Source organism: Rhinopithecus roxellana, chromosome 5 (assembly GCF_007565055.1).
Source record: "Rhinopithecus roxellana isolate Shanxi Qingling chromosome 5, ASM756505v1, whole genome shotgun sequence".
NCBI lineage: Eukaryota > Metazoa > Chordata > Mammalia > Primates > Cercopithecidae > Rhinopithecus > Rhinopithecus roxellana.
Window position 1 is genome coordinate 119,650,246 of NC_044553.1, and position 24,950 is coordinate 119,675,195.

Genomic DNA, 24,950 nt, shown 5'->3' on the forward strand with positions numbered 1-24,950 from the left:
ATGAAAAGGAGCCCGGAGTCCTGCAGGCAGACACGGAGGCATAGGTGCAGGGCACCTGCAGGAAGGGCCAGCAAGCTGGGCGCGACTCCCCTCCTGTGCTCTGGGGTCCCAGGCTCCACGATGCTCCGCATGCACCCAGCTTCCCTCCACCTGGCCTCCCCAGCCGCTGTGCTGACCCACTCCTGCTTTAGTTTAGTAATGAGTCTCACTCATCTAGAAATCCTTTATTTACATTTTCTCTTAGAAAAAAAATATACAGATCTGCTGCCCTGTTGATTCCTCAGATTTGGGGTCCTTAGGGAAAGGTGAAAGAGGGTACAGGGCGGTCCCCGCAAGGCTGTCCATTGTCCATCGAGAGCTTCTGCTCATCTGGCCCTGGAGCTGGGCTTCCCTGAGATCAGCCCCAGGGCCCTGGGCGACAGGCACCATGCCAGGCCTAGGGGGGAGTTGGCATGAGAGGCAGGGGCCGGGAGGTGCTCAGTCAACCTGGTCATCAGGAACTAGACTGGTTCACAGGCAGAGAGAACGTAGGCTTGAGACTTTGTCCTTGAGGGGAGGACACTGGTGTCTCGGGCTCCAGGAATGGAGGCCCTGCCACCAGCTGCTGGGATGGACACACGTGGGCACCTTGCATGGGGGCCGGGTGACTTCAAGGGCCGGGGACTATTCGCTGTTTTCTGTGAACCACTGGAGCACCACCTCCTTGTTCTCCTTTACCCACTTGATGTTGGCTCTCGTCTTCTCCAGGGCTTGCTCCAGGGCCCGGGTGCCTGAGCCGAAGCCTGTTTCCTCATTGTCCTTCTTGAACTGCTCCAGCTGCCAGAAAAACAAAGATCCTCAGCCCCGTCTGGGTCCCTAATACAGCCTTGAGGAGGAGCTCTCTCAGGCCTCTGGCTTCCCACTCCCACCTTAGAGTCCCCATGGATGGGACCCCACCTGTTCTAGGGATAGAGAGGACGTCCGCCTTGTTCCTGGGCAAAGTCCTTGTCAACACAGAGGTTGCAAAATGACAATCGCAGGCAAAACCTGGCTCAGATAGATTCTGGCCTTCATGTGTAATATTTCATTATAATATCAATCCCATCAGAGAGGGGCTAATGAAGCAACCAGCCAAATCTAAAATGTGGAAATTTCTACACCACAAATGATCCAGTTGCTTCAATAAATAAATGCTTTTTTAAAAAAGTACTCCTACAAATTAGAAGAGTTATCAGTCCTGGAGGTTCTAGCCAGGCAATCATCCAAGAGAATGAAATAAAAGGAATCCAGAAAGGAAGAAGTAAAACTATGTGTATGACATGTTTGCACACATAAAATTTTAAGGAATCCATTAAAAAAACTATTAGAACTAATGATTTCTGCAAGGTTGCAGGATACAAGAGCAATACACAAAAATCAATTGTATTCCTATACACTAGCAATGAAAAACCTGAAAATGAAATTAAGAAAACAATTCCATGTACGATAGCATCAACAAGAATGAAATATTTAGGAATAAATTTGACAAAATGAGTGCCAGAATGGTATGCTGAAAACTACAAAACATTTTTGAAAGAAATTAAAGAACACCTAAGTAAAAAGAAAAAAGACCCAGATAAATCTGTGTCCATGGACTGGAAGATTTAGTATTATTGAGATGCCTATAGTCCCCATAGTGGTCTAGAGATTCAATGTCATCCCATCGAAATTTTAACTGCTTTTTTTTTTTTGCAGAAATTGATAAGTGATCCTAAAATGCATAAGAAATTACAAGGGATCCAGAATAGCCAAAACAGTGTTGAAAAAGAACATAGTTGGCCAGCCTGGGCAAGATGGTGAAACCCTGTCTCTGCAGAAAAATACAGAACATTAGCCAGGCATGGTGGCATGTGCCTATAGTCCCAGCTACTCAGGAGGTTGAGGTGGAGAGATCACCTGAGCCTGGGAAGTTGAGGCTGCAGTGAGCTGTGATCTCACCACTGTACTCTAGCCTGGGCAACAGAGTGAGACCCTTTCTCAAAAAAAAAAAAAAAAAAAAGCAAATTGGAGGACTCACACTTCCCAATTTTAAAACTCACTACAAAACTACAGTAATCAGTAATCAGTATGGTGCAGGCATAAGAATACAAATGTAGATCAATGAAATAGAATTGAGAATCCAAAAATAAACCCTTACATTTACAGTCAATTGATTTTCAACAAGGTTGCCAAAACCATTCAGTGGGAGAACAGTCTTTTCAACAAATGGGACTTGGGCAACTGGATATCCATATGCAAAACAAATGAAATTGGACACCAACCTCATATCAATATTTAAGTCAAAATAGATCAAATGCCTACATTTAAGTGAAAACATAATAAAAAAAATTTTTTTTTTTGAGGCAGAGTCTTGCTCTGTCACCCAGGCTAGAGTACAGGGGCGCGATCTCGGCTCACTGCAAACTCCACCTCCCGGGTTCAAGCAATTCTCCTGCCTCAGCCTCCTGAGTAGCTGGGATTACAGGCGCCTGCCACTGCGCCCAGCTAAGTTTTGTATTTTTTAGTAGAGATGGGGTTTCACCATCTTGGCCAGGCTGTTCTTAAATTCCTGACCTCATGATCCACCTGCCTCGGCCTCCCAAAGTGCTGGGATTACAGGCATCAGCCACCATGCCCAGCCAATAAAATGCTTAGTAAAAAACATTGTCAAGTCTTTTGTGGGTTTGAAAATTTTTTTGAAATAAAAAAACATAAGTATAAATCTTCATGACCTGGGGTTAGACAATAGTTTCTTAGATATGATGCATAAAGCATAAGCAACCAAAGAAAAAAAAAAACAGATAAATAGGATTTCATCAAGATTTAAAACTTTTGGGTATCAAAAGACCTATCAAGTGAGTGACAGGTCTCATAGAATGGGAGAAATACTTGCAAACCCTATCTCTGATAAGAGTCTAATATTCAGAATATATAAAGAACTTTTACAATAAAAAGACAACCCACTTTTAAAATAGCAAAAGACTGGGCACAGTGGCACACGCCTGTAATCCCAGCTGCTCAGAAGGCTGAAGTGGGAGCGTTGCTTGAGCCCAGGAATTTAAGGACAGCCTAGGCAACATAGTAAGACCCTCTCTCGAAAAGAAAAATAGTTTTAACCATTTATGCAAAGATATACAAATGTGTATAAGGCCAGTAAGCACATGAAATATTCAACATCATGTAATTACTCATTAGGGAGATACAACTGAAAACCATAATGATACCACTTCCTACCCACTAGATGACTATACTAAAAAAGGGGGGGAAAGGGAGATTAAGTGTAGACATAGAGCAATTAGAACCCTCATATGATACATTGCTAATAGTAATGGACAATGGTACCCTTGCTTTGGAAAACATTTTGTCAGTTTCTCAAAAAGTTTAAACACAGAGTAACCAAATGACCCAGCAATTCTGCTCCGAGGTGTATACCCAAGATAAATTAAAACATGTTTGCACAAAATTTGCACGTGAAGGTCCATGATATTCATAATAGCCAGAAGACTGAAACAACCCAAATGACCATCAATGATGAGCTGAAAACAAAATGTGGTACATCCATGCAATGGAACATTATTCAGTCATAAAAAGGAATGATCCCTGCTACCATATGCATGAATCTTGAAAACATTATACTAAGTGAAAGAAGGCAGACAGACACAAAAAGGTCATGTATCTATGATTCCATGTTATGAAACCTCCAGAATAGGTAATAAATCCATAGAGACAGAAAGTATATTAGTGGTTGCCAGGGGCTGAGGGGACCAGGTAGGAATGAGGAGTGACTGCTAATGAGTACGAGGTTTCTTTTTGGTGTAATAAAAATGTTCTGGAATTAGACAGTAGTGATGGTTGTACCATGTATTTTTTTTTGTTTGTTTGTTTGTTTGGTTTTGGTTTTTTGAGACAGGGTCTTGCTCTGTCACCCAGGCTGGAATGCAGTGGCACCATCTCGGCTCACTGCAACCTCTGCCTTCCTGCTTCAAGCGATCCTCTCACCTCAGTCTCCCGAGTAGCTAGGATTACAGGTATGCACCACCATGCCCAGCTAACTTTTGTATTTATTTATTTATTTATTTATTTATTTAGAGATGAGATCTTATGAGATTGCCCAGGCTGGTCTCAAACTCCTAGGTTCAAGGGATCCTCCTGCACTGGCCTCCCAAAGTGCTGGGATTACAGTCATGAAGCACCCCACCCACCCTACCTTGTTAGTATACTGAAAACCACTTAAAATGGTGAGTTTGATGGTTCATGAATTATATATCAATTTTTTTTTTTTTTTTTTTTTTTAAGACAGCGTCTCACTCTGTCACCGAGGTTGGAGTGCAGTGGCTCAATCTTGGTTCACTGCAACCTCTGCCTCCTGGTGATTCAGGCAATTCTTCTGCCATAGCCTCCCAAGTAGCTGGGACTACAGGGACCCCCCCACCACACCCAGTTCATTTTTGTATTTTTAGTAGGGACGGGGTTTCACCATGTTGGCCAAGCTGGTCTGGAACTCCTGACCTCAGATGATCCACCCACCTTAGCCTCCCAAAGTGCTGGGACTACAGGCGTGAGCCACCATGCCCAGTGAATTACATCTCAATTTTTAAAAAAGACAAACTAAATCCAAGTTGAGTTTGTCAAGCTTCTAATTCAAACACATATATCAATTGTAAAAAGACCTTTTATAAACAACTCAGAAAATTTGAATATGTCTTGGGTATAAGATGATAGTAAGAAGATAGTCATTTTCCTGGGTTTGCTAAGGACAGTGTGATTATGTTTTAAGAATGCCTTTATTGCTGGGTGCAGTGGCTCATGCCTATAATCTCAGCACTTTGGGAGGCTGAGGTGGGTGGATCACTTGAGGTCAGGAGTTCGAGACCAGCCTGGCCAACATGGTGAAACCCCGTCTCTACTGAAAATACAAAAAATAGCCAGATGTGGTGGCGCATGCTTGTAATCCCAGCTACCTGGGAAGCTGAGGCAGGAGAATTAATTGAACCTCGGAGGCGGAGGTTACAGTGAGCCGAGATCGCACCACTGCACCACCCCAGCCTGCATGACAGAGTGAGATTCAGTCTCAAAAAAAAAAAATAAGACTAAATTATTTAGAGGTAAAATTACATAGTGTCAGTGATTTGCTTTAAAATTGCCCGCCCAGAAAGAGTACTGGCAAAATGTTGATAATTGTTGAACCTGGGTAATGGGTACACGGAGGTTCCTTATACCACTCTTTCCTTTTGTGCCTATACGAAAATCCCAAGATGAATTTTTTTTTTTCTTTTTGAGACAGAGTCTTGCTCTGTCGCCCAGGCTGGAGTGCAGTGGCCAGATCTCGGCTCACTGCAAGCTCCGCCTCCAGGGTTTACGCCATTCTCCTGCCTCAGCCTCCCGAGTAGCTGGGACTACAGGCGCCCGCCACCTCGCCCAGCTAGTTTTTTTGTATTTTTTAGTAGAGACGGGGTTTCACCGTGTCTGCCAGGATGGTCTCAATCTCCTGACCTCGTGATCCGCCCGTCTCGGCCTCCCAAAGTGCTGGGATTACAGGCTTGAGCCACTGCGCCCGGCCTAGATGAATTTTTTTTTTAAATTGAATTACCAACACTTCCAAAGTCTGGCTACTCGGCTTCCTCTGTAAATGAGGAAGGCCTGGCGGCGTGGAGCCTGTGCTCCCTCAGGGCCACTGTTGGGGAAGAATGCAGTGCCCCTTTGGCCTGCGAAGGAAGTAGGCAGAGCCCAGGGCTGGGGGATGACTTCTTACCTGCTGCAGCTCGTACTCGGTGGAGAATCGTCGTGTCACTGCCTGGATGAGGTTGGAGAAGGAGAACGAGCCACCACCATAACTGCAAGGAGGGAGAGAGGTGAACTGTGAGGGAGGCCGGGAACTAAGGAGGCTCATCCTCACACCTACTGGAGAGGGAGCCATGATTATAGAGGAGATGGAATGACACGCCCTGGAAGACCCCACTAGGACATGGGGGAGTCACAGCTTGAACACAGCTCTGACTGCCGAGTTCCTCACTCCCCTCTCTTTTTCCTTCCAAATGGGAAAAGGGACGGCCCGTACCCCAGCTTGTCTTTCCATTCCTGCCCCCACCCTAGCCCCCAGGCTTGGCTGATTTTTGTCCACTCCTGGGCAGTGCCCCCGGCGTGTCTTACGTGCACAGACCACCCCTTGGGGCCCCAGCCTCCGTGCTCGCTATGCCTGACACCCACTCCACAGACTCACTCATTAAAGAGCTTCTTCCAGTTGCTCTGGACGAAGTCCCAGGCCAAACTTTGCCCGATGACGTTGTTGGTAATGCTGATGATGGTAGAGGTGGCATCCTGCTTCCGGATTAAGTCGGGGTTCAGGGTGTAGCTCAGGTACCTAAGAGGGCCAGATGCTGAGTCAGCTACTGCTAATTTCATAAAGAGCACAACTTTTGAAAATCAACTGGATCAATAGGATGTGTGCTATGATTTCCAGCTTTTAATGATAAATGTTTTTTGTGGCTTCAGGCTTTGCATCTTGAAAGATTTTATAATAGAATATAAACTAACAGAGTAAAGGTGAAATAGCTATTAAAATGAATCAAGGCCAGGTGTGGTGGCTCACACCTGTAATCCCAGCACTTTGGGAGGCCAAGGCGGGCAGATCACGAGGTCAAGTGATCGAGACCACCATGGCCAACATGGTGAAATCTCGTCTCTACTAAAAATACAAAAAATTAGCTAGGCGTGGTGGCGTGCTCCTGTATTCCCAGGAGGCTAAGGGTGGAGTATCACTTGAACCCAGGAGGCAGAGTTTGCAGGGAGCTGAGATTGCACCACTGAACCCCAGCCTGGCGACAGGGTGAGACTCCACCTCAAAAAAAAAAAAAAAAAAAAAAAAGAATCAAAACTCATCATTTTATAAACAACTGAAAAATAAGTTGGGGAAAATACATCAATTCTGTTGAATGAGTGTCTAAACGTAAGCATTTTGCAGTCTCAAAAATGAATCAATTATTTTAAATAAATCCTTTATTTTCAAAAGCAGCTGAAAGGAATAAGAAAAAAAATTATTCATTTGAGAAGAAAATGAGTCCTTTGGGGAACTTTCCATGGGGGTTTTGATGGGGATAAAGAGACAACCAGGGCTCAAAGCAGGCTTCTTAAACTTATTTACAATATTTCTTTTTGCATTTTTTTAAAAAATTTTGAAGCTTTCAAGTTTTACTCTCTCCTTCCTTCCTTCCTTCCCTCCTTCCCTCCCTCCCTCCTCTCCTTCCTTCCTTCCGCCCGTCCTTCTTTCCTTTCTTTCCTCTCTCTCTCTCTCTCTTGCTTGCTTGATGGAGTCTCACTCTGTCGCCCAGGCTGGAGTGCAGTGAAGCGATTTGGGCTCACTGCAACCTTCCCCTGCGGGGTTCAACTGATTATCCTGCCTCCCGGGTAGCTGGAATTATAGGCATGTGCCATCACGCCCAGCTAATTTTTGTATTTTTAGTAGAGATAGGGTTTCTCCATGTTGGCCAAGCTGGTCTCGAACTCCTGACCTCAGGTGATCCATCCACCTCAGCCTCCCAAAGTGCTGGGATTACAGGTGTGAGCTACTGCACCCTGCCCAAGGGTGGCTCTTCTTTACTGCATCCAGGTGATGGCATATGAGGCACATGGTGGGAGGTGGGGACCCTCATCCAAGGGCTTGAGGGAGTGCCCAGCTGGACGTTTGAAAGGACCCAAGTCCAGCTATGCCAGAGCCTTTGACAGAAGGGGACACGAGTTGTTGTTAGGTAAAGGCTAAGGGGCCACAGCAGCTAGGAGCAGAAGACATGGACCCAGACCTGATCCGGATCTCGTCTCTATCACTTATTAAAGCTTCTGGTCTGCACCAATTGCTCTGGAAATACTGCCTCCACCTTAACAGGTCTGAGGGTCACGTGAAGGATCTGGCAAGGAGTGTGGAGACCTGCCTGGTTCTCCAGGTGGAGAGGGGGCTCTCACATTCCCACCTTGCCCCAGGACTCACCTGTTCAGGATCCACACCTCGTTGCTGCAGGCCAGGGCTGCCCGAAGCTTGTCGGCCTCACTGACCAGTGTGGCATTTCGGAACTGCTCCCAGGCGAAGTCCCACTCCTTCTCACCACCTTGGGCAATAGCGTTGCAGTAGACGGTAGACCGCAGGTTGGGGTGGATCCTGGCGTGGTGTAGGGAGGTCAGATGTGGAGCAGCAGCAGAGAGGGTGGGACAGGGGTCTCCTGAGGGCAGGGCTGTCGGGGGCAGATGAAGACTGGCAGAGGAGGCGCAGGGGAGACACTCACGGGTTATTATTGGGGTTCTCCATCCACTGCTTGAAAAGGCCAGAGACCATCTCCTCACACTCTGGAACTCCATTGGAGCAGGCAGTGCTGATGGCGTTAATCTCGCTGTACCTGCCCCAGGGGTGACACGCCGTTAGCACACCTGGCCACCTCCAGCCAAGATTCACCTCTTGACACACAATCCCAGGCCGGCACCCTGCCTAAGGCTCTGTGGCCTAACTGGCCCTCTGGGCCCCCGGTATGTGTTTTGTGCCTTGGGCCTGAGGTTCCTTGGTCCCCAAAGCAGCCCAGAGACCCAAAAGGGCAGGAACAGGTTCCAGCCCCAGTTTCAACACCTGGAAACCATATAACTTCAAGCCAGTGGGATGAGCTCAGAGTTTCAGTTTGGGTCTTTGTATAAAGAGGTCCGATGGGCCCACAGGCCACATGGAGCCTCAGGGCAGGGCCTCCCTGCTCCTGGGTGAGGGTCTCTCCCTGCCTGGTGCCCCCGCATTGAAAGCTGCAGCAGAGAACACTGCCAGGATGTTGATCGTGACTCTCTGAGGTGCCCAGGACCTCCAAACCCATGAGAGCTCCCACTCACTGGTCCATCAGCTTTTCTGGGATCTCCCTCCAGTTGTTGGTATTATTTCTGAAATGAATGAAGAGGGGTGTGACCTGCTTCTTCAGGTAGTTCTGGGGAAAAGAAAACATGAATCGCATCAAACATTCATGCCTGACCTGCCTGGAGCCCCACGGAGCCTCTGATGTTGGGGGGCAGGCAGTGGCAGAAAGGTCAGAGGTCAGGGCCTCACCTGAGGCCAAACAGTGCTCAAAGGGGCCCATAGAAGTCTAAAGTTCAAATAACTGAGCTGAGTTTCTTTCTGCTTAAAGCCTTAGTCAGTTCCAATATTCTTTATCTAAGGGTAACCATTTCTTAATATAAAATGTTGGGTTTTCCCTTCACAATCATAAATATTCCATGATTTGCCGGGCACAGTGGCTCACACTTGTAATCCCAGCACTTTGAGAGGCTGAGGTGGGTGGATCACCTGAGTCCAGGAGTTCGAGACCAGCCTGGGTAACATGGTGAAACCCCATTTCTACTAAAAATACAAAAAAATTAGCCTGGCGTGGTGGCACACACCTGTAATCCCAGCTACTTGGGAGGCTGAGGCAGGAGAATCGCTTAAACCCAGGAGGCGAAGGTTACAGTGAGCTGTAATCGCACCACTGTACTCCAACCTAGGTGACACAGCACGACTCCATCTCAAAAGAAAAACAAACAAAAAAAACAAATTCCATGACTTATTGTGGGGAATTTAGAAAACACAGAGAAGCCTGTGCAGAAAATAAAACACACCCAGGAGCTCACCAAAACTATAGTTTCAACATTGGTGCATTTACACCTTCTTTTTTCTATACTTTTCTCTTTGTTACTTAGCATATTCTGCACATGGCTTTTTTCTCCTAACATTGTAGTGTAAGCCCCACCCCATGCTAGTACAATCCTTTGTGGACTCTGGTTTGACATGCGGGTTGATTTCTGTGCCCACCTGGATCCACATCCAAATGTAAGAGGAATAAACCCCCAATAACAAAGAACAGCAGAGGCAACAGGAGATGCAAGGTCAACATAGTTTAGGCAGCTGGGACGCGCAGAAAGGGAGATGTACCAGGCTTGGCAGAGTGGGAGAATTTGCAGCTGAGAATCTGCAGAAGGGGAGACAGAAGCAAAGGAACTTGCTGTGACAAGACTCAGAAAGGGACAAGGCCAGGCATGGTGGCACATGCCTGTAATTCCAGCACTTTGGGAGGCGGAATCACCTGAGGTCAGGAGTTTGAGACCAGCCTGGCCAACATGGTAAAACCCCAAAGCTACTAAAAATACAAAAATTAGCCAGGCATGGTGGCGGGCATCTGTAATCCCAGCTACTCAGGAGGCTGAGGCAGGAGAATTGCTTGAATCCAGGAGGTGGAGGATGAAGTGAGCCAAGATCGGGCCACTGCACTCCAGCTTGGGTGACAGCAGGATTCTGTCTCAAAAATAAATAAATAAATAAATAAATAAATAAATAAATAAATAAAAATTAAAGGGACAAGTCAGCAAGGGACAGAGGGGAGGTGAAGACTGCAAACAGGAAGATGAAGTCAAAGTCTACAGAAGGAGTCATTCAACCCCCAAGTCCCACTTCCCTCCTTGTAGAGGGCAGTACCCCTCACCACCCCCATGAGAGAGATTGAACCAGGAGGCTCAGAAAGTGGGGTCACCAGACCACAGTGGGAGGGTTGCTGGATTGCAAAGAGGGTCAGAGGTGAAAGTTTCCATACTGAGAGGTGGCACCCCAATTCCCCTCCCTCCTGTGTCCCAGAATGGGAGTACTACCAGCCTCATTGCACAAGACAGAAGCTCACTCTCTGGAAAAACTGCATGGTCTTGAGAGAACAAACCCATGGATACTAATTTTTGAAGAGTTACTTGGCCACCCAGTCACCTCGCAATGAGATCCCCCAGACAACACACTCCACCTTCTCATGGAGCTTCCAGTCACATTTTGTTTGTATTCCTCTCAAATCCAAAGGGGTGGCTCAGCCTCCAACTTGAAAAGAGGCCAAAACAAACACAAAACTCAAGAGGAAACGAGTCAATGGAAAAAAAAAAAAAAAAAGAAAACTTCATAAGAGCCTGTAATAAATATCCTCCGAGAGTGAAGAGAAGATATTGCATAGGATGCTGGAATCAGAAAGAGCACTTGGAAATTTAAATATGACAGAAGAAATGAAAACAATTTCTAGGTGAGGTGGTGTACAAAGCTAGGGAACCTCCCAGGGGGCAGAACAAAAAGTCAACAAGCTGGAAAACAGAAGAGAAAAGAAAACTAGAGGATGAAAGCAAGAAAAATAAGCTGGATTTATAGGGGTTCCAGAAAGAGATAACTGGAAAAAAGGAGGGGAATAAAGTTTAAAGAAACAATACAAAATCTTCCAATACTAGATGATGTGAATGCCAGTCCTGATTGGAAAATGTAGATGGAGAAGAGGCCCAAACCAAGGTCCACCAGGACTGAGAGACGCTCCCAAAGTTTCCAGAAGGGAGGAAAACTAGTCACATCCAAATAACTGGAAATAAGAATGGCTCTGGGCATCTCATCAGCAACACGACAAGCCTGATGTCAGTGGAGCAAGACCTTAAACATTCAGAGGAATAATTTCCCATCTTGAAACTTCTAAACTCAGCTGAATGCTCAATCCTGTGTGAGAGTGGAGTAAAGACATTTCAGATGATCTACCCCAGAAAAGCCACGTCTCATGAACACTTTCTCAAAAACTCCTGGAAGATGTACTCCCCTATGAGAGGAAAAAAAATCAAGAAAGAATCTGTGGGATGCAGAAAACACAGTAGAAGGAGGCACCTCCAAGCATGGGAGCTGTGTGGCAGCTCTGGAAGAGAGCAGGCAGAATAGGACTCCAGGAAGAGTTCAGTTTCAAAACTGGGCTGGGCACAGTGGCTCATGCCTGTAATCCTAACACTTTGGGAGGCCAAGGAGGGAGGGCTGCTTGAAGCCAGGTGTTCCAGACCATCCTGGCCAATACAGAAAGATCCCATCTCTACAAAAAAATTAAAAATTTTAAAAATAGCTGGGCATGGTGGTACACATCTGAGGTCCCAGCTACTGGAGAGACTGAGGCAGAAGGATCCCTTGAGCCTAGGTATTTGAGGATGCAGTGAAGCGTGATTGCACTGCTGCACTCCAGCTTGGGCAAGAGAGTGAGACCTTGTCTCTAAACAAACAAATAAACAAACAAACAAACAAAAACTTGACCTATTGTGTGATACATTTGTAACTGTGTACAAAAAAGGAAACATAAACATAGTACTCTACACGGCTCAGCAGAGAATGCTATTTAGATAATCACAATAAAGCAAATGCCTAACACTGATTTGACCAAATATTATGATTTAACTACATTAGGAGGATGGGGGAATGTGGGGAAGGCAGGTAAGAGGGTTGAAACTTCATTTACCAAAATATCTCATTTACCATAATGGATATTAATTAAAAGATAATTGAACTTTTTTTTTTTGAAATGGAATCTTGCTCTGTCACCCAGGCTGGAGTGCAGTAGCACCATCTTGGCTCACTGCAAGCTCCGCCTCCCAGGTTCATGCCATTCTCCTGCCTCAGCCTCCAGAGTAGCTGGGACTATAGGTGCCTGCCACCACGCCTGGCTAATTTTTTGTATTTTTAGTAGAGATGAGGTTTCACCCTGTTAGCCAGGATGGTCTTGATCTCCTGACCTCATGATCCACCTGCCTCAGCCTCCCAAAGTGCTAGGATTACAGTCGTGAGCCACTGTGCCCAGCCCAATAATTGAATATTTTTTAATGAAAAAAGATCTCTTCAAGCATGATTTAATGGCTGCATATTACACCCTCAAATGAATATTCTACAGTTTAACCAATCTTCAGCCTTTAGACATTTAAGTATTTGTGTTTTGTTTGCTTTTTGTCTTTTATAAACTGCTGCAGTGAGCATCCTATGGGTGTAGCTTATTCATCCAGAATAAGCTTGAGTTTCCTTTTGGTCTCCCAAGTGGGAGCCTCAGCCCTCAAGTAGGCCCCTATGCTCAGCATTAAAATACTCCAAAGTAGCCAATACCCACATCTCCCTCATAGCGCAAGTGGGCTGGCCGGGCAGGTAGAGGCCTGCCCATCTTACAGAGGAGTTAACTGGGTCTGAGAAAGGGTTGCCCAAGGCCACACAGCTGGCAAAAGACAAGTCTTCTGGCCCTCAGCATGGTGGCCTTTTCTGTGCCTTCTGAAAGCATTAATTCTCTATATTTCAAGTCAACAAACTTTGCTGAATTCTCCACGACCTTTATTTTTTTGCCCCACACAGCCTCCTCACCTCCTCAGTGCCTGCTCACTCACCTTGATGTCCATCCATCTCACTCTTTCACCTATGTGCTCTCAGGAGAGAACCTGACAAGGCAATCTTTCTTTTTTTTTTTTGGTTTTTTGTTTTGCTTTTGAAGGTTCCCTGACCAGGAGCCCAATAAGCAATAGTCTATTAACTTCCTAATAGTGCACTTTCAGGCAATGGGGAGAACTGGTTTTTGAACCCTGCCATGCACCTCCATACCTTCATGGGGCCATAGACCTCGGAGCGGTCGAACATGAGCTTGAAGTAGCTCAGGCTGCTCAGGGCGGCCTCCCAGGGCATGTACTCTGTCTCTTCAATCAGGAAGAGGGTGTTGTTCAGCGCCAGAGTGACAGGGACCTTACGGGCACTGGGAATAAACAGAGGGGCCCAAGTAAAGCACCCTACCCAGCCCAGCCACAGACTAGGAACCCCAGCCCAGGCCCTCAAAGATGCTCCACACCCTGAGGTCCCCTGTATCCGCCCCTGGAGCCTGAGGTCCCAGATTCCCAACTGAACCAGCTCAGGCATTTGCCATGGAAAAGGAGCTACATGGCTACTGGGTGGTGCCACAAACAAGGCCCCATCCTCACCCATTGCCAGTCCTCCTCCCTTGCTTATTATCCCCATTTTACAGATGAGGAAACTGAGGCTCAGAGACGTGAACTGACTTGCCCAAGGTCACGCACCTCACAAGAGACAGAGCTGAGATTCAAAAGGGCAAGAAACCCGTGTTCTTAACTCTGCCCATCTCTTCTTACTTTCTGGGCACTCTAGGCCTTTCTTTCTCCTCTTCCCCCTGCCTTCTGTACACATTTAGCTCACAAATGTCCTTGTCTATGGGTGACATCACTCATGTCCAAGAGCTTAGAGTACCTCACCCCAAGCCGAGTAGGTGCTCAATAAGTACCTGTTTATCCATGATGCATCCCTTCTGCCCTGTAAAGCCCAGATTTTTGGCACCTAGAACAGTGGCCTGGCACAGTCAGCCTTCAGGAAAAGCTTGGTGCAGCTGGGCACGGTGGCTCACACCTATAATCCCAGCCCTTTGGGATGCCAAGGCGGGTGGATCACCTGAGGCCAGGAGTTTGAGACCAGCCTGGTCAACATGGTGAAACCCCATCTCTACTAAAAATGCAAAAATTAGCCGGGCATGTTGGCACATGCCTTTAATTCCAGCTACTCAGGAGGCTGAGAAGGGAGAATTGCTTGAACCCAGGAGGCGGAGGTTGTAGTGAGCCAAGATCACGCCACTGCACTCCAGCCTGGGTGACAGAGCAAGACTCTATCTCAGAAAAAAAAAAAAGGGGGGGGGGGTGGGGGGGCATGGCTGGGTACGATGGCTCATGCCTGTAATCCCAGCACTTTGGGAAGCCGAGGCGGGTGTATCACAAGGTCAGGAGTTCGAGACCAGCCTGACCAACATGATATGAAACTCTGTCTCTACTAAAAATACAAAAATTAGCTGGGTGTGATGGTGCAGCTATTTGGGAGGCTATGGCAGAGAATCACTTGAACCTGGGAGGTGGAGGCTGCAGTGAGCTGAGATCGTGCCACTGTACTCCAGCCTGGGCAACAGAGCGAGACTCCATCTCAAAAAGAAAAAAATCAAAAACGAAAACAAAAAAGCTTGGTGCTGTGGAGTAGAGCACGGCTTTGGAGTTGGACAAGGCTCTGTCTGGCTGTCATGAACTACTGTGTGACTTTGGGCAAGATGTCACATTCTTTATCTGTGAAATGGGTGTGTGGGGACCGGGGGAGGGACGTCCAGGGAGCGCAGGAGCTCACTGCACAGCGCCTGGCATACGGTAAGGGCAACAGGAGGAGCAGGGGCCCTCGTTGCGGACTCCGACTTGCTGAAGTCACGAGCTTCTGCAGCTGAGCCAGGAAGGCGAGAGCACTCACCTGGCCAGGTTGAAGGCGTCATTAATGATCTGTGCCCGATTGATGACAGGGATGGCCTAGAATGCGAAGCACAGCATGTGACCATGGGTTGGCTGTGGGTAGCAGGCCTTGCAGTCTGGGGCCTGTCCTGGGACAGGGGGCAGGGCGAGGGGTGGCAGATACCCACCAAGTGGTTTGTCTGCAGCTGAGTCTGAATCTTCCTCCAGTTCTCTTCGTCGTAGTTCACCTGGTAATAGCCCGTCACATTGAGGTTCAGCAGGACCCACTCACTGCCTGATGTTCTGAAGAGATTGTTCTGGGCTGTGGAGAGGGATGAGACCTGGGCAGGGCTGCTCAGAGGCCATGGGCTGACACCTGGACCTCTTGTAAGAGCAGCTGCCCCTGCAGCCTGGCACCATCTCACCCTCAAGCTTCTGGGGTGACACTAAGGGTGGAGAAAGAAGGGGTGAAGAACTGGGCTGCCAGTGGCTTCACAGACCATAAGCCCATGAGGATGGCATGCCACTCCAAACCTCAGCACCTGCCCTGCCTCCCCAGGCTCTGCACAGCCAGGCCAGCTGCCAGGCCGCTCACACTCAGCAACCCAGGCTGTTCTTCCTCCTTGCCCTCCTCCACACTCCATCACACCTGTCACCCAAGTGGGAACCACAGGCAGCTCCTCCTCTCCCTTCCCCTCCCATTCACCCAGTCCCCCGGTGCTGCTGTCTCTTCCTGGGGCTTAGTGCCCCTTCTTCCTGTGGGTCTCCCTCCTCCCTCGCTCCTCCCATACTTTGTTGCAGCAGTCAGAGGTCAGGGCCAATAGGTTGCTCATTTCCCACCTGCCCCATCCACTGTCTCCTGCAGACCCTGGGGCCCTTGGGGACCAGCTTTATCGCTTGCGCACACCTGTGCCCTAGCCACACTCAGTCCCCACACTCTCTCCTACCTCTATCCCTGGCACTTGCTATCTCCTCTGCCTGGAATTCTTTTCTCTGCCACATTAGCCTGCCTGATTCCTATTCTTCCTCTAAGACTCAGCTCATCTCCTCTGGGAAGCCCTCCCTGACCTCTCTGATAAACTTGAATCTCCCTTATTCCTGGCTCCATGTCCCCATGCCTCACTCGCCCCAACCATAGACTCTGAAAGCACTCAGCACAGCACTAGATTGCCTCCAACTTCTTGCCCTCCTTCATCTGTAGCCTTGGCCAAGGCAGAGGATGACTTGTCATGCCCTTTGCTTCCTCAGTGCCTGGCTGAGTAGGGCTACTCATAACATGTGCCAGGCACTACTTTAAGCATTTTATGTGGATTCTCTTTTTTTTTTTTTTTTTTTTTTTCTGAGACAGAGTTTCGCTCTTGTTGCCCAGGCTGGAGTGCAATGGTGCAATCTTGGCTCACTACAACCTCCACCTCCCAGGTTCAAGCAATTCTCCTGCGTCAGCCTCCTGAGTAGCTGGGATTATGGGCATGCGCCACCACACCAGGCTAATTTTGTATTTTTAGTAGATACAGGGTTTCTCCATGTTGGTCAGGCTGGTCTCGAACTCCTGACCCCAGGTGATCTGCTCGCCTCAGCCTCTGAAAGTGCTGGGATTACAGGCGTGAGCCACCGTGCCCGGCCTAGGATTCTCTCCTTTAATCCTCACATAACCAATGGAGTATTGCTCTTAGCCTCATTTTATAGATGAGGAACTAGAGACCAGAGAGGGATGGTAACTTGTCCAGAGTCACACAGCAAGGCAGCAGCAAAGTGCAGACTGGAACCAAAGAAGTCAACTCCATTTATTGAATGGAATGGAATGGCCCATCACAGCCCTCAGAACATGGGCCAGGAGCTAGGAGTATGGGGTGGGGGCTGCTGCCCACAAAGGTAGGGCTAGATTACCTGTTACATTCATCAGCCAGTAGTCCTGCTGCTGTCTGCCATCTCTGATGGATGTGATAGGCACGATCCACAGGTAACTGCAATTAAAGACCCAGAGGTGATGAGAGACAGCAGTGTGGTCACTGCCAGTGAGGAGCAGCTGTCCAGGTTCCCAGCTTCTGCCCAACTCTGGCACCGAGTGCCCCTGATCTGCTGGCCCTGGAGAGAGGGTTTGTCTACATTGGCTGGGGCTGGGACCACAGGAGGCCAGTCCTACTATGGTCCCTTAGTAACTGTCCTCTATCCCACCCACCTGACCATGCCTCAGTGACCCCATCTGCTCACTTGAATTCTGAGGGGCGGGTAACATTGGAATCGGGGTCAAGGAGGAAGTGCTCCTGGGAAAGGGTCCCTGTGCTGGTATCCACCGTGATGACCGGGAAGCCCATCTGCAGGGTCCAGCGGTCCATGATGTTGCGCACGGTGGTGGGGAGTTGGACAGACCGGTTGTTCACAGCCTGTGGGTGGAGCGAGAGGGCGTAGCCATCAGTGGGCTGCCACCCCCTAGTCCCTGCCATCCAGGGCATCCCCTGCAGATTCTCGCCTTGACCCCGGGGGGCCACTTGTATGGGAGGTCTGGGAAGGGCACTGGGCTGGGAGCTGGAAGCTAGGGTCCCATCCAGCTCTGCCTTTCCTCAGCTGCTCGGTGCTGGACGAGCTGGAGAACTTCCCAGCAAATCTATATGGCCCCCCATTCTGTGGTCCACCCTGAGGTGTGTATGTCAGGGAGGACATGCCCAGGATGCCCATGGCTCTTCCTGAACAACACTGGGAGGATGACAAGAAAGAGAAGAGATGAGGGAAAGCCAGTGTTCGGGTGTCACAGGTAGGGGCGGGGGATGGGGCCCTGGGGGTCGCATGAGGGAGGTGCACTCGTACTGGGGTGTGGGGCGGGGCTCAGGGGCACTGTTGTTTGGATCTTCGCTCATGTACCTGCATTGCCTTTGTCATCACAACAGAAAGCCAACATCATTTGTTAATAACTGAAGAAAGGAATCACCTAAGGACAGGGCCACACAGGGCAGAAGAGCATGTGGGGAGGAACCAGCTGAGGGCCGCGGGCCCGAGCGGCTCAGGAGGGCCGAGGGGCTCAGGAAAGAGGAGTGAGAGGGAGGGAGGGAAGGGAGGAGAGGTTGGCTTCAGAGGGAATGCAGAGGGGAAGTTGGGGCAGGTCAAGGAAGGCAGTGGGGGAGACCCAGGCAATGACTGTCATTTTGTCAGCAGCATCTTGGGGTTGGGGGGTTGGAAATTGCCCAGCAGGGACCTGGACCCCAGCTGTGACTCTGTGATGACAAGAACCTGGGTCTCGCTTCCCCAGTGAGACTGGCCCGGACTGAAAGTGCAGCAGCAACAGTAGGGGAGAAGCTGGATGGGAATTTGGGGCCCAGAACTCTGGAGGGGCTGTCGGTGAGGAGAGGGCATGTCTGTCCTCTGGCTGAAGAGGCTGGCCTTGGGCAGGGCTGCAGGGAAGGGGTGGGGGGCAGCTGTCAGAGAGCAGAAATGATGGGGGCAGGATGGAGAGCAGGTGGACTCCAACCCCGGGGGAGGCGGAGGAGCGGCGGCCTCTGGGGGAAGGCAGGAGGGTGCAGGCAGTCTGAGGGTTTGCCCCACACACTGGGACTGTGCGGGGTCTAATGGAGAGGAACTCGAGGCGGGGCAGGGGCAGAGGGCAGAGTTCCTGCTGAGGGTGGAGCTGTGTTCAGAGACGTGCCCGGAAGGTGCCAGCGGGGGCACAGGGCAACCAGGAGTGGGAGACGATTGAATGCCCAGCTCCAGAGTTCCAGGCAGAGGCGGGTTTGGACTTGGGAACCATGAGGGCAATTTCCTCACCACCAGGAAGGGGCTCTACAGCTCCCAACAAGGAGCCCACTGTAGCCTGAGGTCAGATGCCGGCCAGGGCCTGGACCACGGCCTCACTCAGACACCTCCTGCAAGGAGCCATCCTGGTGCCCACTATAGGGAGGAGCAACGGAGGCTCCATCCACCCTGCAGGGCTGGTCACTTATACACGTGCTGCCCCCAGGCACCTTCAGCATCTCAAGACCCCAACAGGATGGCTGTGGAGGGGCTGGCTGCTACTGACCTCCTGCAGGTGGTCCCACAGGTTCAGGTAGATGGTGTTCTGGTAGGCAAAGGTGTGGAGGTAGGACTGTGGAAAGACGGGGCACAGTGAGGGCACAGCTGGAGCCCCCCAGGTTCCCCCTCTGTGGTGGGCTGAGGCCCAGGTCAAGGGCCAGGGGCAGAAGGAGACCCACCCTCATGGCTGGCCCAGGGTGCAGTACTCACTGCCAGGCCCTGCTTGAATACATCCTCGGACAAGAAGCTGGAGAGCATCCTGAGGACTGAGGCGCCCTGGGGAGGGGGGGTAGGGGACGCTCAGAAGGCTGTGCTGAGCCACCAGGACCCTGTGCCCCCAGACCCCAGCTTCAACGAGGCCCCTCCAGGCCAAGTCCCCACCTCCCTCCCTGTACCCCTCGAGGAGCGGGCTGCACCTTGCTGTAGGAGATGGAGTCAAACAGCTCACTGATCTGGGCCGGCGTGTTGATCTCCGAGGCAGGAGTGGACAGTGGGTGGGAGGAGGCCAGTGCATCCACGGCCATCACGCGGTACACATCATTCAGCACCATGAGGTCTTTCTGAAAATTCCCCAGGGCCATCAGGAGACTGGCCTGGTAGTGGTGGCCCAGGTCTTCCTCCACGACCCCCGCACTGGACCCCAGGGCAGCTGCTCACCAAGTTCCAGGTGGGCTCCGCATAGTCAGCACCCAGGTACTCCACGTAGGAGGCAAAGCCCTCGTTCAGCCACAGGTCATTCCACCACTCTATGGTCACCAGGTTCCCGAACCACTGCGGGGGGGAGGGGTCAGCTGGGCAAGCCATGCCCAGGCTGGGCACTGAGAGTCCCCAGAACTACCCTCCCCAGGGCTGGCCACCTGCCAGGCACAGTGCGGACTTCACCAACCCCATCGTGACCCCTTCCTGCTGCGCTGCCAGGCGGCACCCTCCTCCCTTCTCAGCAGCCTGGGACGGAGCCTGGACCTGCACCCTCTCCTCCTGGAGCCCCTGTTTCATTCTCTGCACTCCCCGAGATGGGGGTCTACCTGGTGGGCCAGCTCGTGAGCAATCACAGTGACCACCCGCTCCTTGTTGCTGCTGGAGGAGGACAGGGGGTCGAACAGCAGGGAGTTCTCCCGGTAGGTCACCAGTCCCCAGTTCTCCATGGCGCCGGCATTGAAGTCAGGCAGGCCAATCTGGTCTGGGGAGGCGAGGCCATTGGCAGGATGGCCTCCGGGAGTGAAATTCCAACCACTGCCTCCCTTCTCGAGGACCCCCACTCACCTGATTTTGGAAGTGGGTAGGGTGTGTCATAATGACCGGCAAAGAAGTTAAGGATGGGGCCTGTCACGTTCAGGGCATAATCGCCGTGGCCTGCCGCAATGGCACTGGGCCGGGCCCAGATCCGGATCTGGAAGGTGTGAGGAAGAAGCAGGCCAGGGGCCCCAGTTTGATCCTGGGGCAGGTGGGCTGGGTCCCAGGGCCCAGTGGGCTGGGGGGGATCCCCAATGGGCCAGGGCTGGGGGCCAATCAAGCTAAACCTAGAGACCTGGTCAGCAGAGGGGAACACTAGGGGGGCCTGGAAGCTGTGGGTCCTAGAGAAGGGCCTTTGGAGAATACCAATCATCATAGCCACCGTCTGTCTGGTACTGGTGGGTCAGGAACTCCCTTCATGAGGAGAAATCATTGTTTTCACTTTTCAGGTGCAGAAATGGAGAACCAAAGAACAAGGCACTTGACCGAAATCACTCAGAGCTGGGATTCAAACCCCGGCCTAATGATTCAGAAACTGGTACAGGGATGAAGAGAACAGGAAGACCCCTCAAGCCAGGGCCAGCCCAGGTGAAGGAGAGATGGGCCCAGCCTCATACCAAGACATTGGATGCCTGCTTCTGCACATAGTTGAATTCGCTGACAATGAAGGCCAGCAAGTATGTGGACATCTTGGGCGTGGTGTGGAACTCGGTGACATTCCAGTTGGAGTCTTCTGGAAGTGGGGTGCTGGGACCTGGGCAGGGAGTATGCAAGTGTGTGAAGATGCATCCTCCTGCCCTGTACCCCAGCCCCAAGGTGCCTGCCCCCTGGCCATGTGGCACCAGGCAGGGCCCACTCACCTTTGGGAAGCGTGTTGGACAGGGCTATGAGGTCCTTGGGGTGGATAAGCGTGATGTTGAACTCGGCCTTCATGGCCGGTTCATCGAAGCATGGGAAGGACTTCCGGGCATCTGCGGCCTGCATCTGCGTTGTGGCCACCACCCTGCCCCAACCAGAAAGTTAGAGGGTACGCCAGGGCCGGTTCTGAGGATGCTACCAGGCATGCAGGGAAAGGGGTACATGGAAGGCTACCCCAGCCTAACCCCTTCTCCTGCTCCTGCCCCCGCCTCCCCCAGGAGCCTCCAGAGCCCTGCCAGGCCAGCTGACTGGTGGAGATGGGGGATCCTTCTGGATTCGGGGTGCCAGCAGGCTCTTAGGGACCTTGGGTGAGTTTCTCTCCTCTGAGCCTCAGTTTTCCTGCCTGTTCAAGGGACACTCCGTCCCTCATCCCCAGCTTCCTGGTGAGGGGTGGGGAAGCCCTCCCAGGTTGGTGCGTTGGCAGCTGCTCTGCCAGCAGCTGCAGGTGAAGCAATGGGCCAGCCTCGGGCTCCACAGTGTTCAAAGGCCTGCAAGCTAAGTGCTTCCTTGGCCCTCAGAATCCAGCCTTGCCTCAGCACCTCGGATCCACCCCCCGGGCAGCCCAGCCGGAACTCACTTTTTGACATTGCCCTCCATGTACTCGCTGCGGTAGAAGCCCGCCAGGTCATCTGCCAACTCCCCCTGGAACTCGCTGTCCATCTCATATTGGCTGTCCTTCACCAGGGGGCCCCTGAGGTGCACCACCAGGTACTCGGTGGGCTCCACCAGCTCGGTTCTGTCGATGTCGGGGGGCTGGGAGCCTCCCACGCCACGCAGGACCACCCTGTGCCCCTGGTTGAGGGTGTAGTTGAGCTTCTTGCTGTGGATGATGATGACGTCGGTGGCCTCCTTGCAGGTGAAACGGACAGTACTGGAGCCTTTAAAAATGTATAGGCCCCTGTCATCGGGGGTGAGGTACGGTCTCAGCGTCACCTGGTAGGAATCGGGTTTCAGCGTGTTGGGGAGGCGGTAACGGTTCCACAGTACGCTTTGGTCCAAGGTGGTGGCCGAGGTGGGGTTGGTGGCCGAGGTGGGGTTGGTGGTGGCCGAGGTGGGGTTGGTGGCCGAGGTGGGGTTGGTGGTGGCCGAGGTGGGGTTGCTGCTGGTGGCTGAGGCAGACGGGGTGGTGGAGGTCTCGAGGGAGCTCTTGGCATTCTTGTTCTTCTCCTGGGAGTACACCACTGACAGTGCGATGATTGTGCACAGGGCCGCCACGCCCAGGAGGATCCCCAGGATGCCCAGGGACTTGGAAATGTAGAAGCCCTTGGCCATGGTGACAGTGGGGAGGCAGCTCGGGGAGCCTCAGGCCAGGCAGAGAATGGAGCAGCCCCAGGTTGGGCTTATATCCCTGAAGGGGAGGAGCCCTACAACAGGCAGACTGGGCAAAAATTAACCAGGGCTCCAACAGGCGAAGGTCACTGGACTGGGCAGGGGCACGCTCCACCTGGGGAGAGGAGATCCAGGAACAGTGTGTGGAGCTGGGCTCCGGGGTGCCTGCTGGAAGCAAATAGTGTCTGGTTACAGGTTGGGGGCGGCCTGGGATCAGGCCCAAGGGCTGACGGGCAGGCTGCCGGCTGCGGGCCCAGCAGGCAGAGCAAGTGGCCAGGTGGCATTGCATTGATCTGCTTGAGACCTGAGAGGGTGGGAACAGCATCAGAACTGAGGTTAGAGTCAGGCAAGGACTTCCCAGAGGCAAGAGGTGGGAGGTGCACAGAGAAGGGTGGGGGCAGTTCCCAGCTCCTATTAAGAACACACTGGGGTCACCCCTTTGGATGCCAGGGGTTCCTCAGTGACAAGTTCCCAGCCTCCCTTTCATTCTTCAAGAGCAGGGAGTTCCTCCAGGTTCCCCTCCCTGCCCCTTCTTGCCAAATACTTTTTCCTCCATTATCAGCTCACAGGATAAAATGAAATGAGTTGTTTTGCTTTTTTGCTGAAGGCTTCACCTCTTTCCAGCTGTGACTTTGAGCAGGTCACTTTACCCTTCTGAACCTCTCTCCTCATAAATAAATATTGTATTTGCCTCTCAGGTTTGTTGAACAGATTTAACGAGAAAACATATTAAACACCAAATAGTAGAATGACAAAAAATCATTCTCGACTGGGTGTGGTGGCTTATGCCTGTAATCCCAGCACTTTGGGAGGCCGAGGTGGGTGGATCACGAGGTTAGGAGCTCAAGACCAGGCTGGCCAACATGGTGAAACCCCATCTCTACTAAAAATACAAAAAAATTAGCTGGGCGTGGTGGCAGGTGCCTGTGATACTAGCTACTTGGGAGGTTGAGGCAGAGAACTGCTTGAATCCGGGAGGCAGAGGTTGCAGTGAGCCGAGATCGCACCACTGCACTCTAGCCTGGGTGACAGAATGAGACTCCGACTCAAAAGAAAAAAATAAAATCATTCCCTTCTTTCTTACCCGAAGCTCAACCATTGCCTCCTTCTATCCTTGGTAGAAATGAAGATATTATTTACCATACTCAATAAAATACACACCTTACAGGAAAATTATGTTCATTGTCACTTTGCCCATCCACCAGCCCAGTTTCTCAGACCTCGACACTGCCTGACCTCACGCCACATCCAATTCACCCACATTCCCCCATCGCAAGATGCACTTGGTCAAAGCCGTTCTCATCATTTATGTGGACACAGCAGGGCCCTTATGGACTCCCTGCCTCCATTTGGGCCTGCTTGAACCTGCTCAACACAAATTGGATCATTTTATGCCACTGCTAAAAAACCTTCCTTCTGCTTGTAGAATCCAGACCAGACCTTCTAAAGGAACCCACAAGCCTGGGAACAATCAGCCTGCCCATTTCCTGGCCTCTTCCCCTCTGTTGCAGTGCCCCAGCCACTCTGGCCTTCATCAAGCTCCAGGGCCTTGGCACCATCTGTTCCCTCTGCCTGGATCTTCTCTTCCCTATTGCCTTGGTTACTTCCTTTCCATCCTACAAGTCTTCCGCAGCAAAGCTGCCCTGACCTCCCTGACCACGTCAAGCTCCTGTGAGCTCCATTAGCTCCACAAACCTGTTCTGCAAAGCCCCAGAACTCAGTGCAGTCTTCCCTCTGATCTGTGTGGTGATAACTTGAGTCCTGGACTGCAGGCCCAGTGACAGCAGGGCCTCACCAGCACTTAGCACAGTGCCTGGCACACAGTAGGTCCTCATTACTGAGATGTTGAGTGGATGCGCACATGCATGAAGAACTGAGTCAATGAATGAATGAGTCAGTCCAGGAGAAACTCCTTACCAAAGTCTTTCTGGCCTCTGTCTCCCAGCTTGTCCTCACCCTACACCTGCCCCAGGAGAAGTGCCTGCCTCTTCTGAGCCCTTCTCCAAGCATGGCAGGCAGGCAGGACGCATGTCAGGCCCAAGCATGCCAGGGCCCACATGCCTTCCTGCTCGCTCAGCTCTGCACCCTGAGGGCCTCACTCGTCTGTTACCCCTGCCACCCCTGAGCTTGCAGGAAGGCTTGTTAAATAAATGCAGTGTTTGAATTGAAGGGACACGTGGATTAATTCAATCAGGCATAAGCAAAACACAAATGCCTGCCACCTCTCATCTGGTGTGTGGAGGCTGAGTCTGAGCACAGGGTCTTTGGGGGAGTCCTGGGTGCCCACCTTTGAGACTGAGGGTGCTCTGAGCCTTTGGCACTTCCCCAAGGGGCCTTGGTCTGGGACCAGCATGGACTTCCCAACTGCAGTGGCCAGCAGCCACCCCATTAGGCTTGGGTGATGACCCCAAGGG

At 51.2% G+C, this 24,950-nt stretch overlaps 1 protein-coding gene across 1 annotated transcript; it reads right to left on the reverse strand.

Annotated features, from left to right (window-relative positions):
- Positions 1 to 209: 209 nt before the first annotated feature.
- Positions 210 to 22,834, reverse strand: ANPEP (alanyl aminopeptidase, membrane). Its single transcript, XM_010378622.2, has 20 exons — positions 21,785 to 22,834; positions 21,150 to 21,292; positions 20,907 to 21,043; positions 20,320 to 20,446; positions 20,082 to 20,236; positions 19,714 to 19,827; positions 19,473 to 19,616; positions 19,267 to 19,332; positions 19,064 to 19,129; positions 17,266 to 17,438; positions 16,942 to 17,018; positions 15,243 to 15,376; positions 15,077 to 15,132; positions 13,394 to 13,541; positions 8,854 to 8,945; positions 8,271 to 8,381; positions 7,979 to 8,146; positions 6,218 to 6,358; positions 5,750 to 5,831; positions 210 to 816 (listed from the first exon to the last, which is right to left on the reverse strand). Exons 1-20 carry the CDS (start codon positions 22,477 to 22,479, stop codon positions 664 to 666), a joined length of 2,982 nt encoding a protein of 993 aa, XP_010376924.2. The 5' UTR covers positions 22,480 to 22,834; the 3' UTR covers positions 210 to 663.
- Between the last annotated feature and the right edge of the window lie 2,116 nt (positions 22,835 to 24,950).

Excerpts from the sequence above, each read along its gene's own strand:
- ANPEP (XM_010378622.2), bottom strand. The coding sequence starts at position 22,479 with ATGGCCAAGGGCTTCTACATTTCCAAGTCCCTGGGCATCCTGGGGATC. Across the intron at positions 21,044-21,149 it reads GTCCAACACGCTTCCCAAAG|GTCCCAGCACCCCACTTCCA; the intron begins GTGAGTGGGCCC and ends CTCCCTGCCCAG. Across the intron at positions 17,019-17,265 it reads ACCCGCCCCTCAGAATTCAA|TTACCTGTGGATCGTGCCTA; the intron begins GTGAGCAGATGG and ends CTTTAATTGCAG.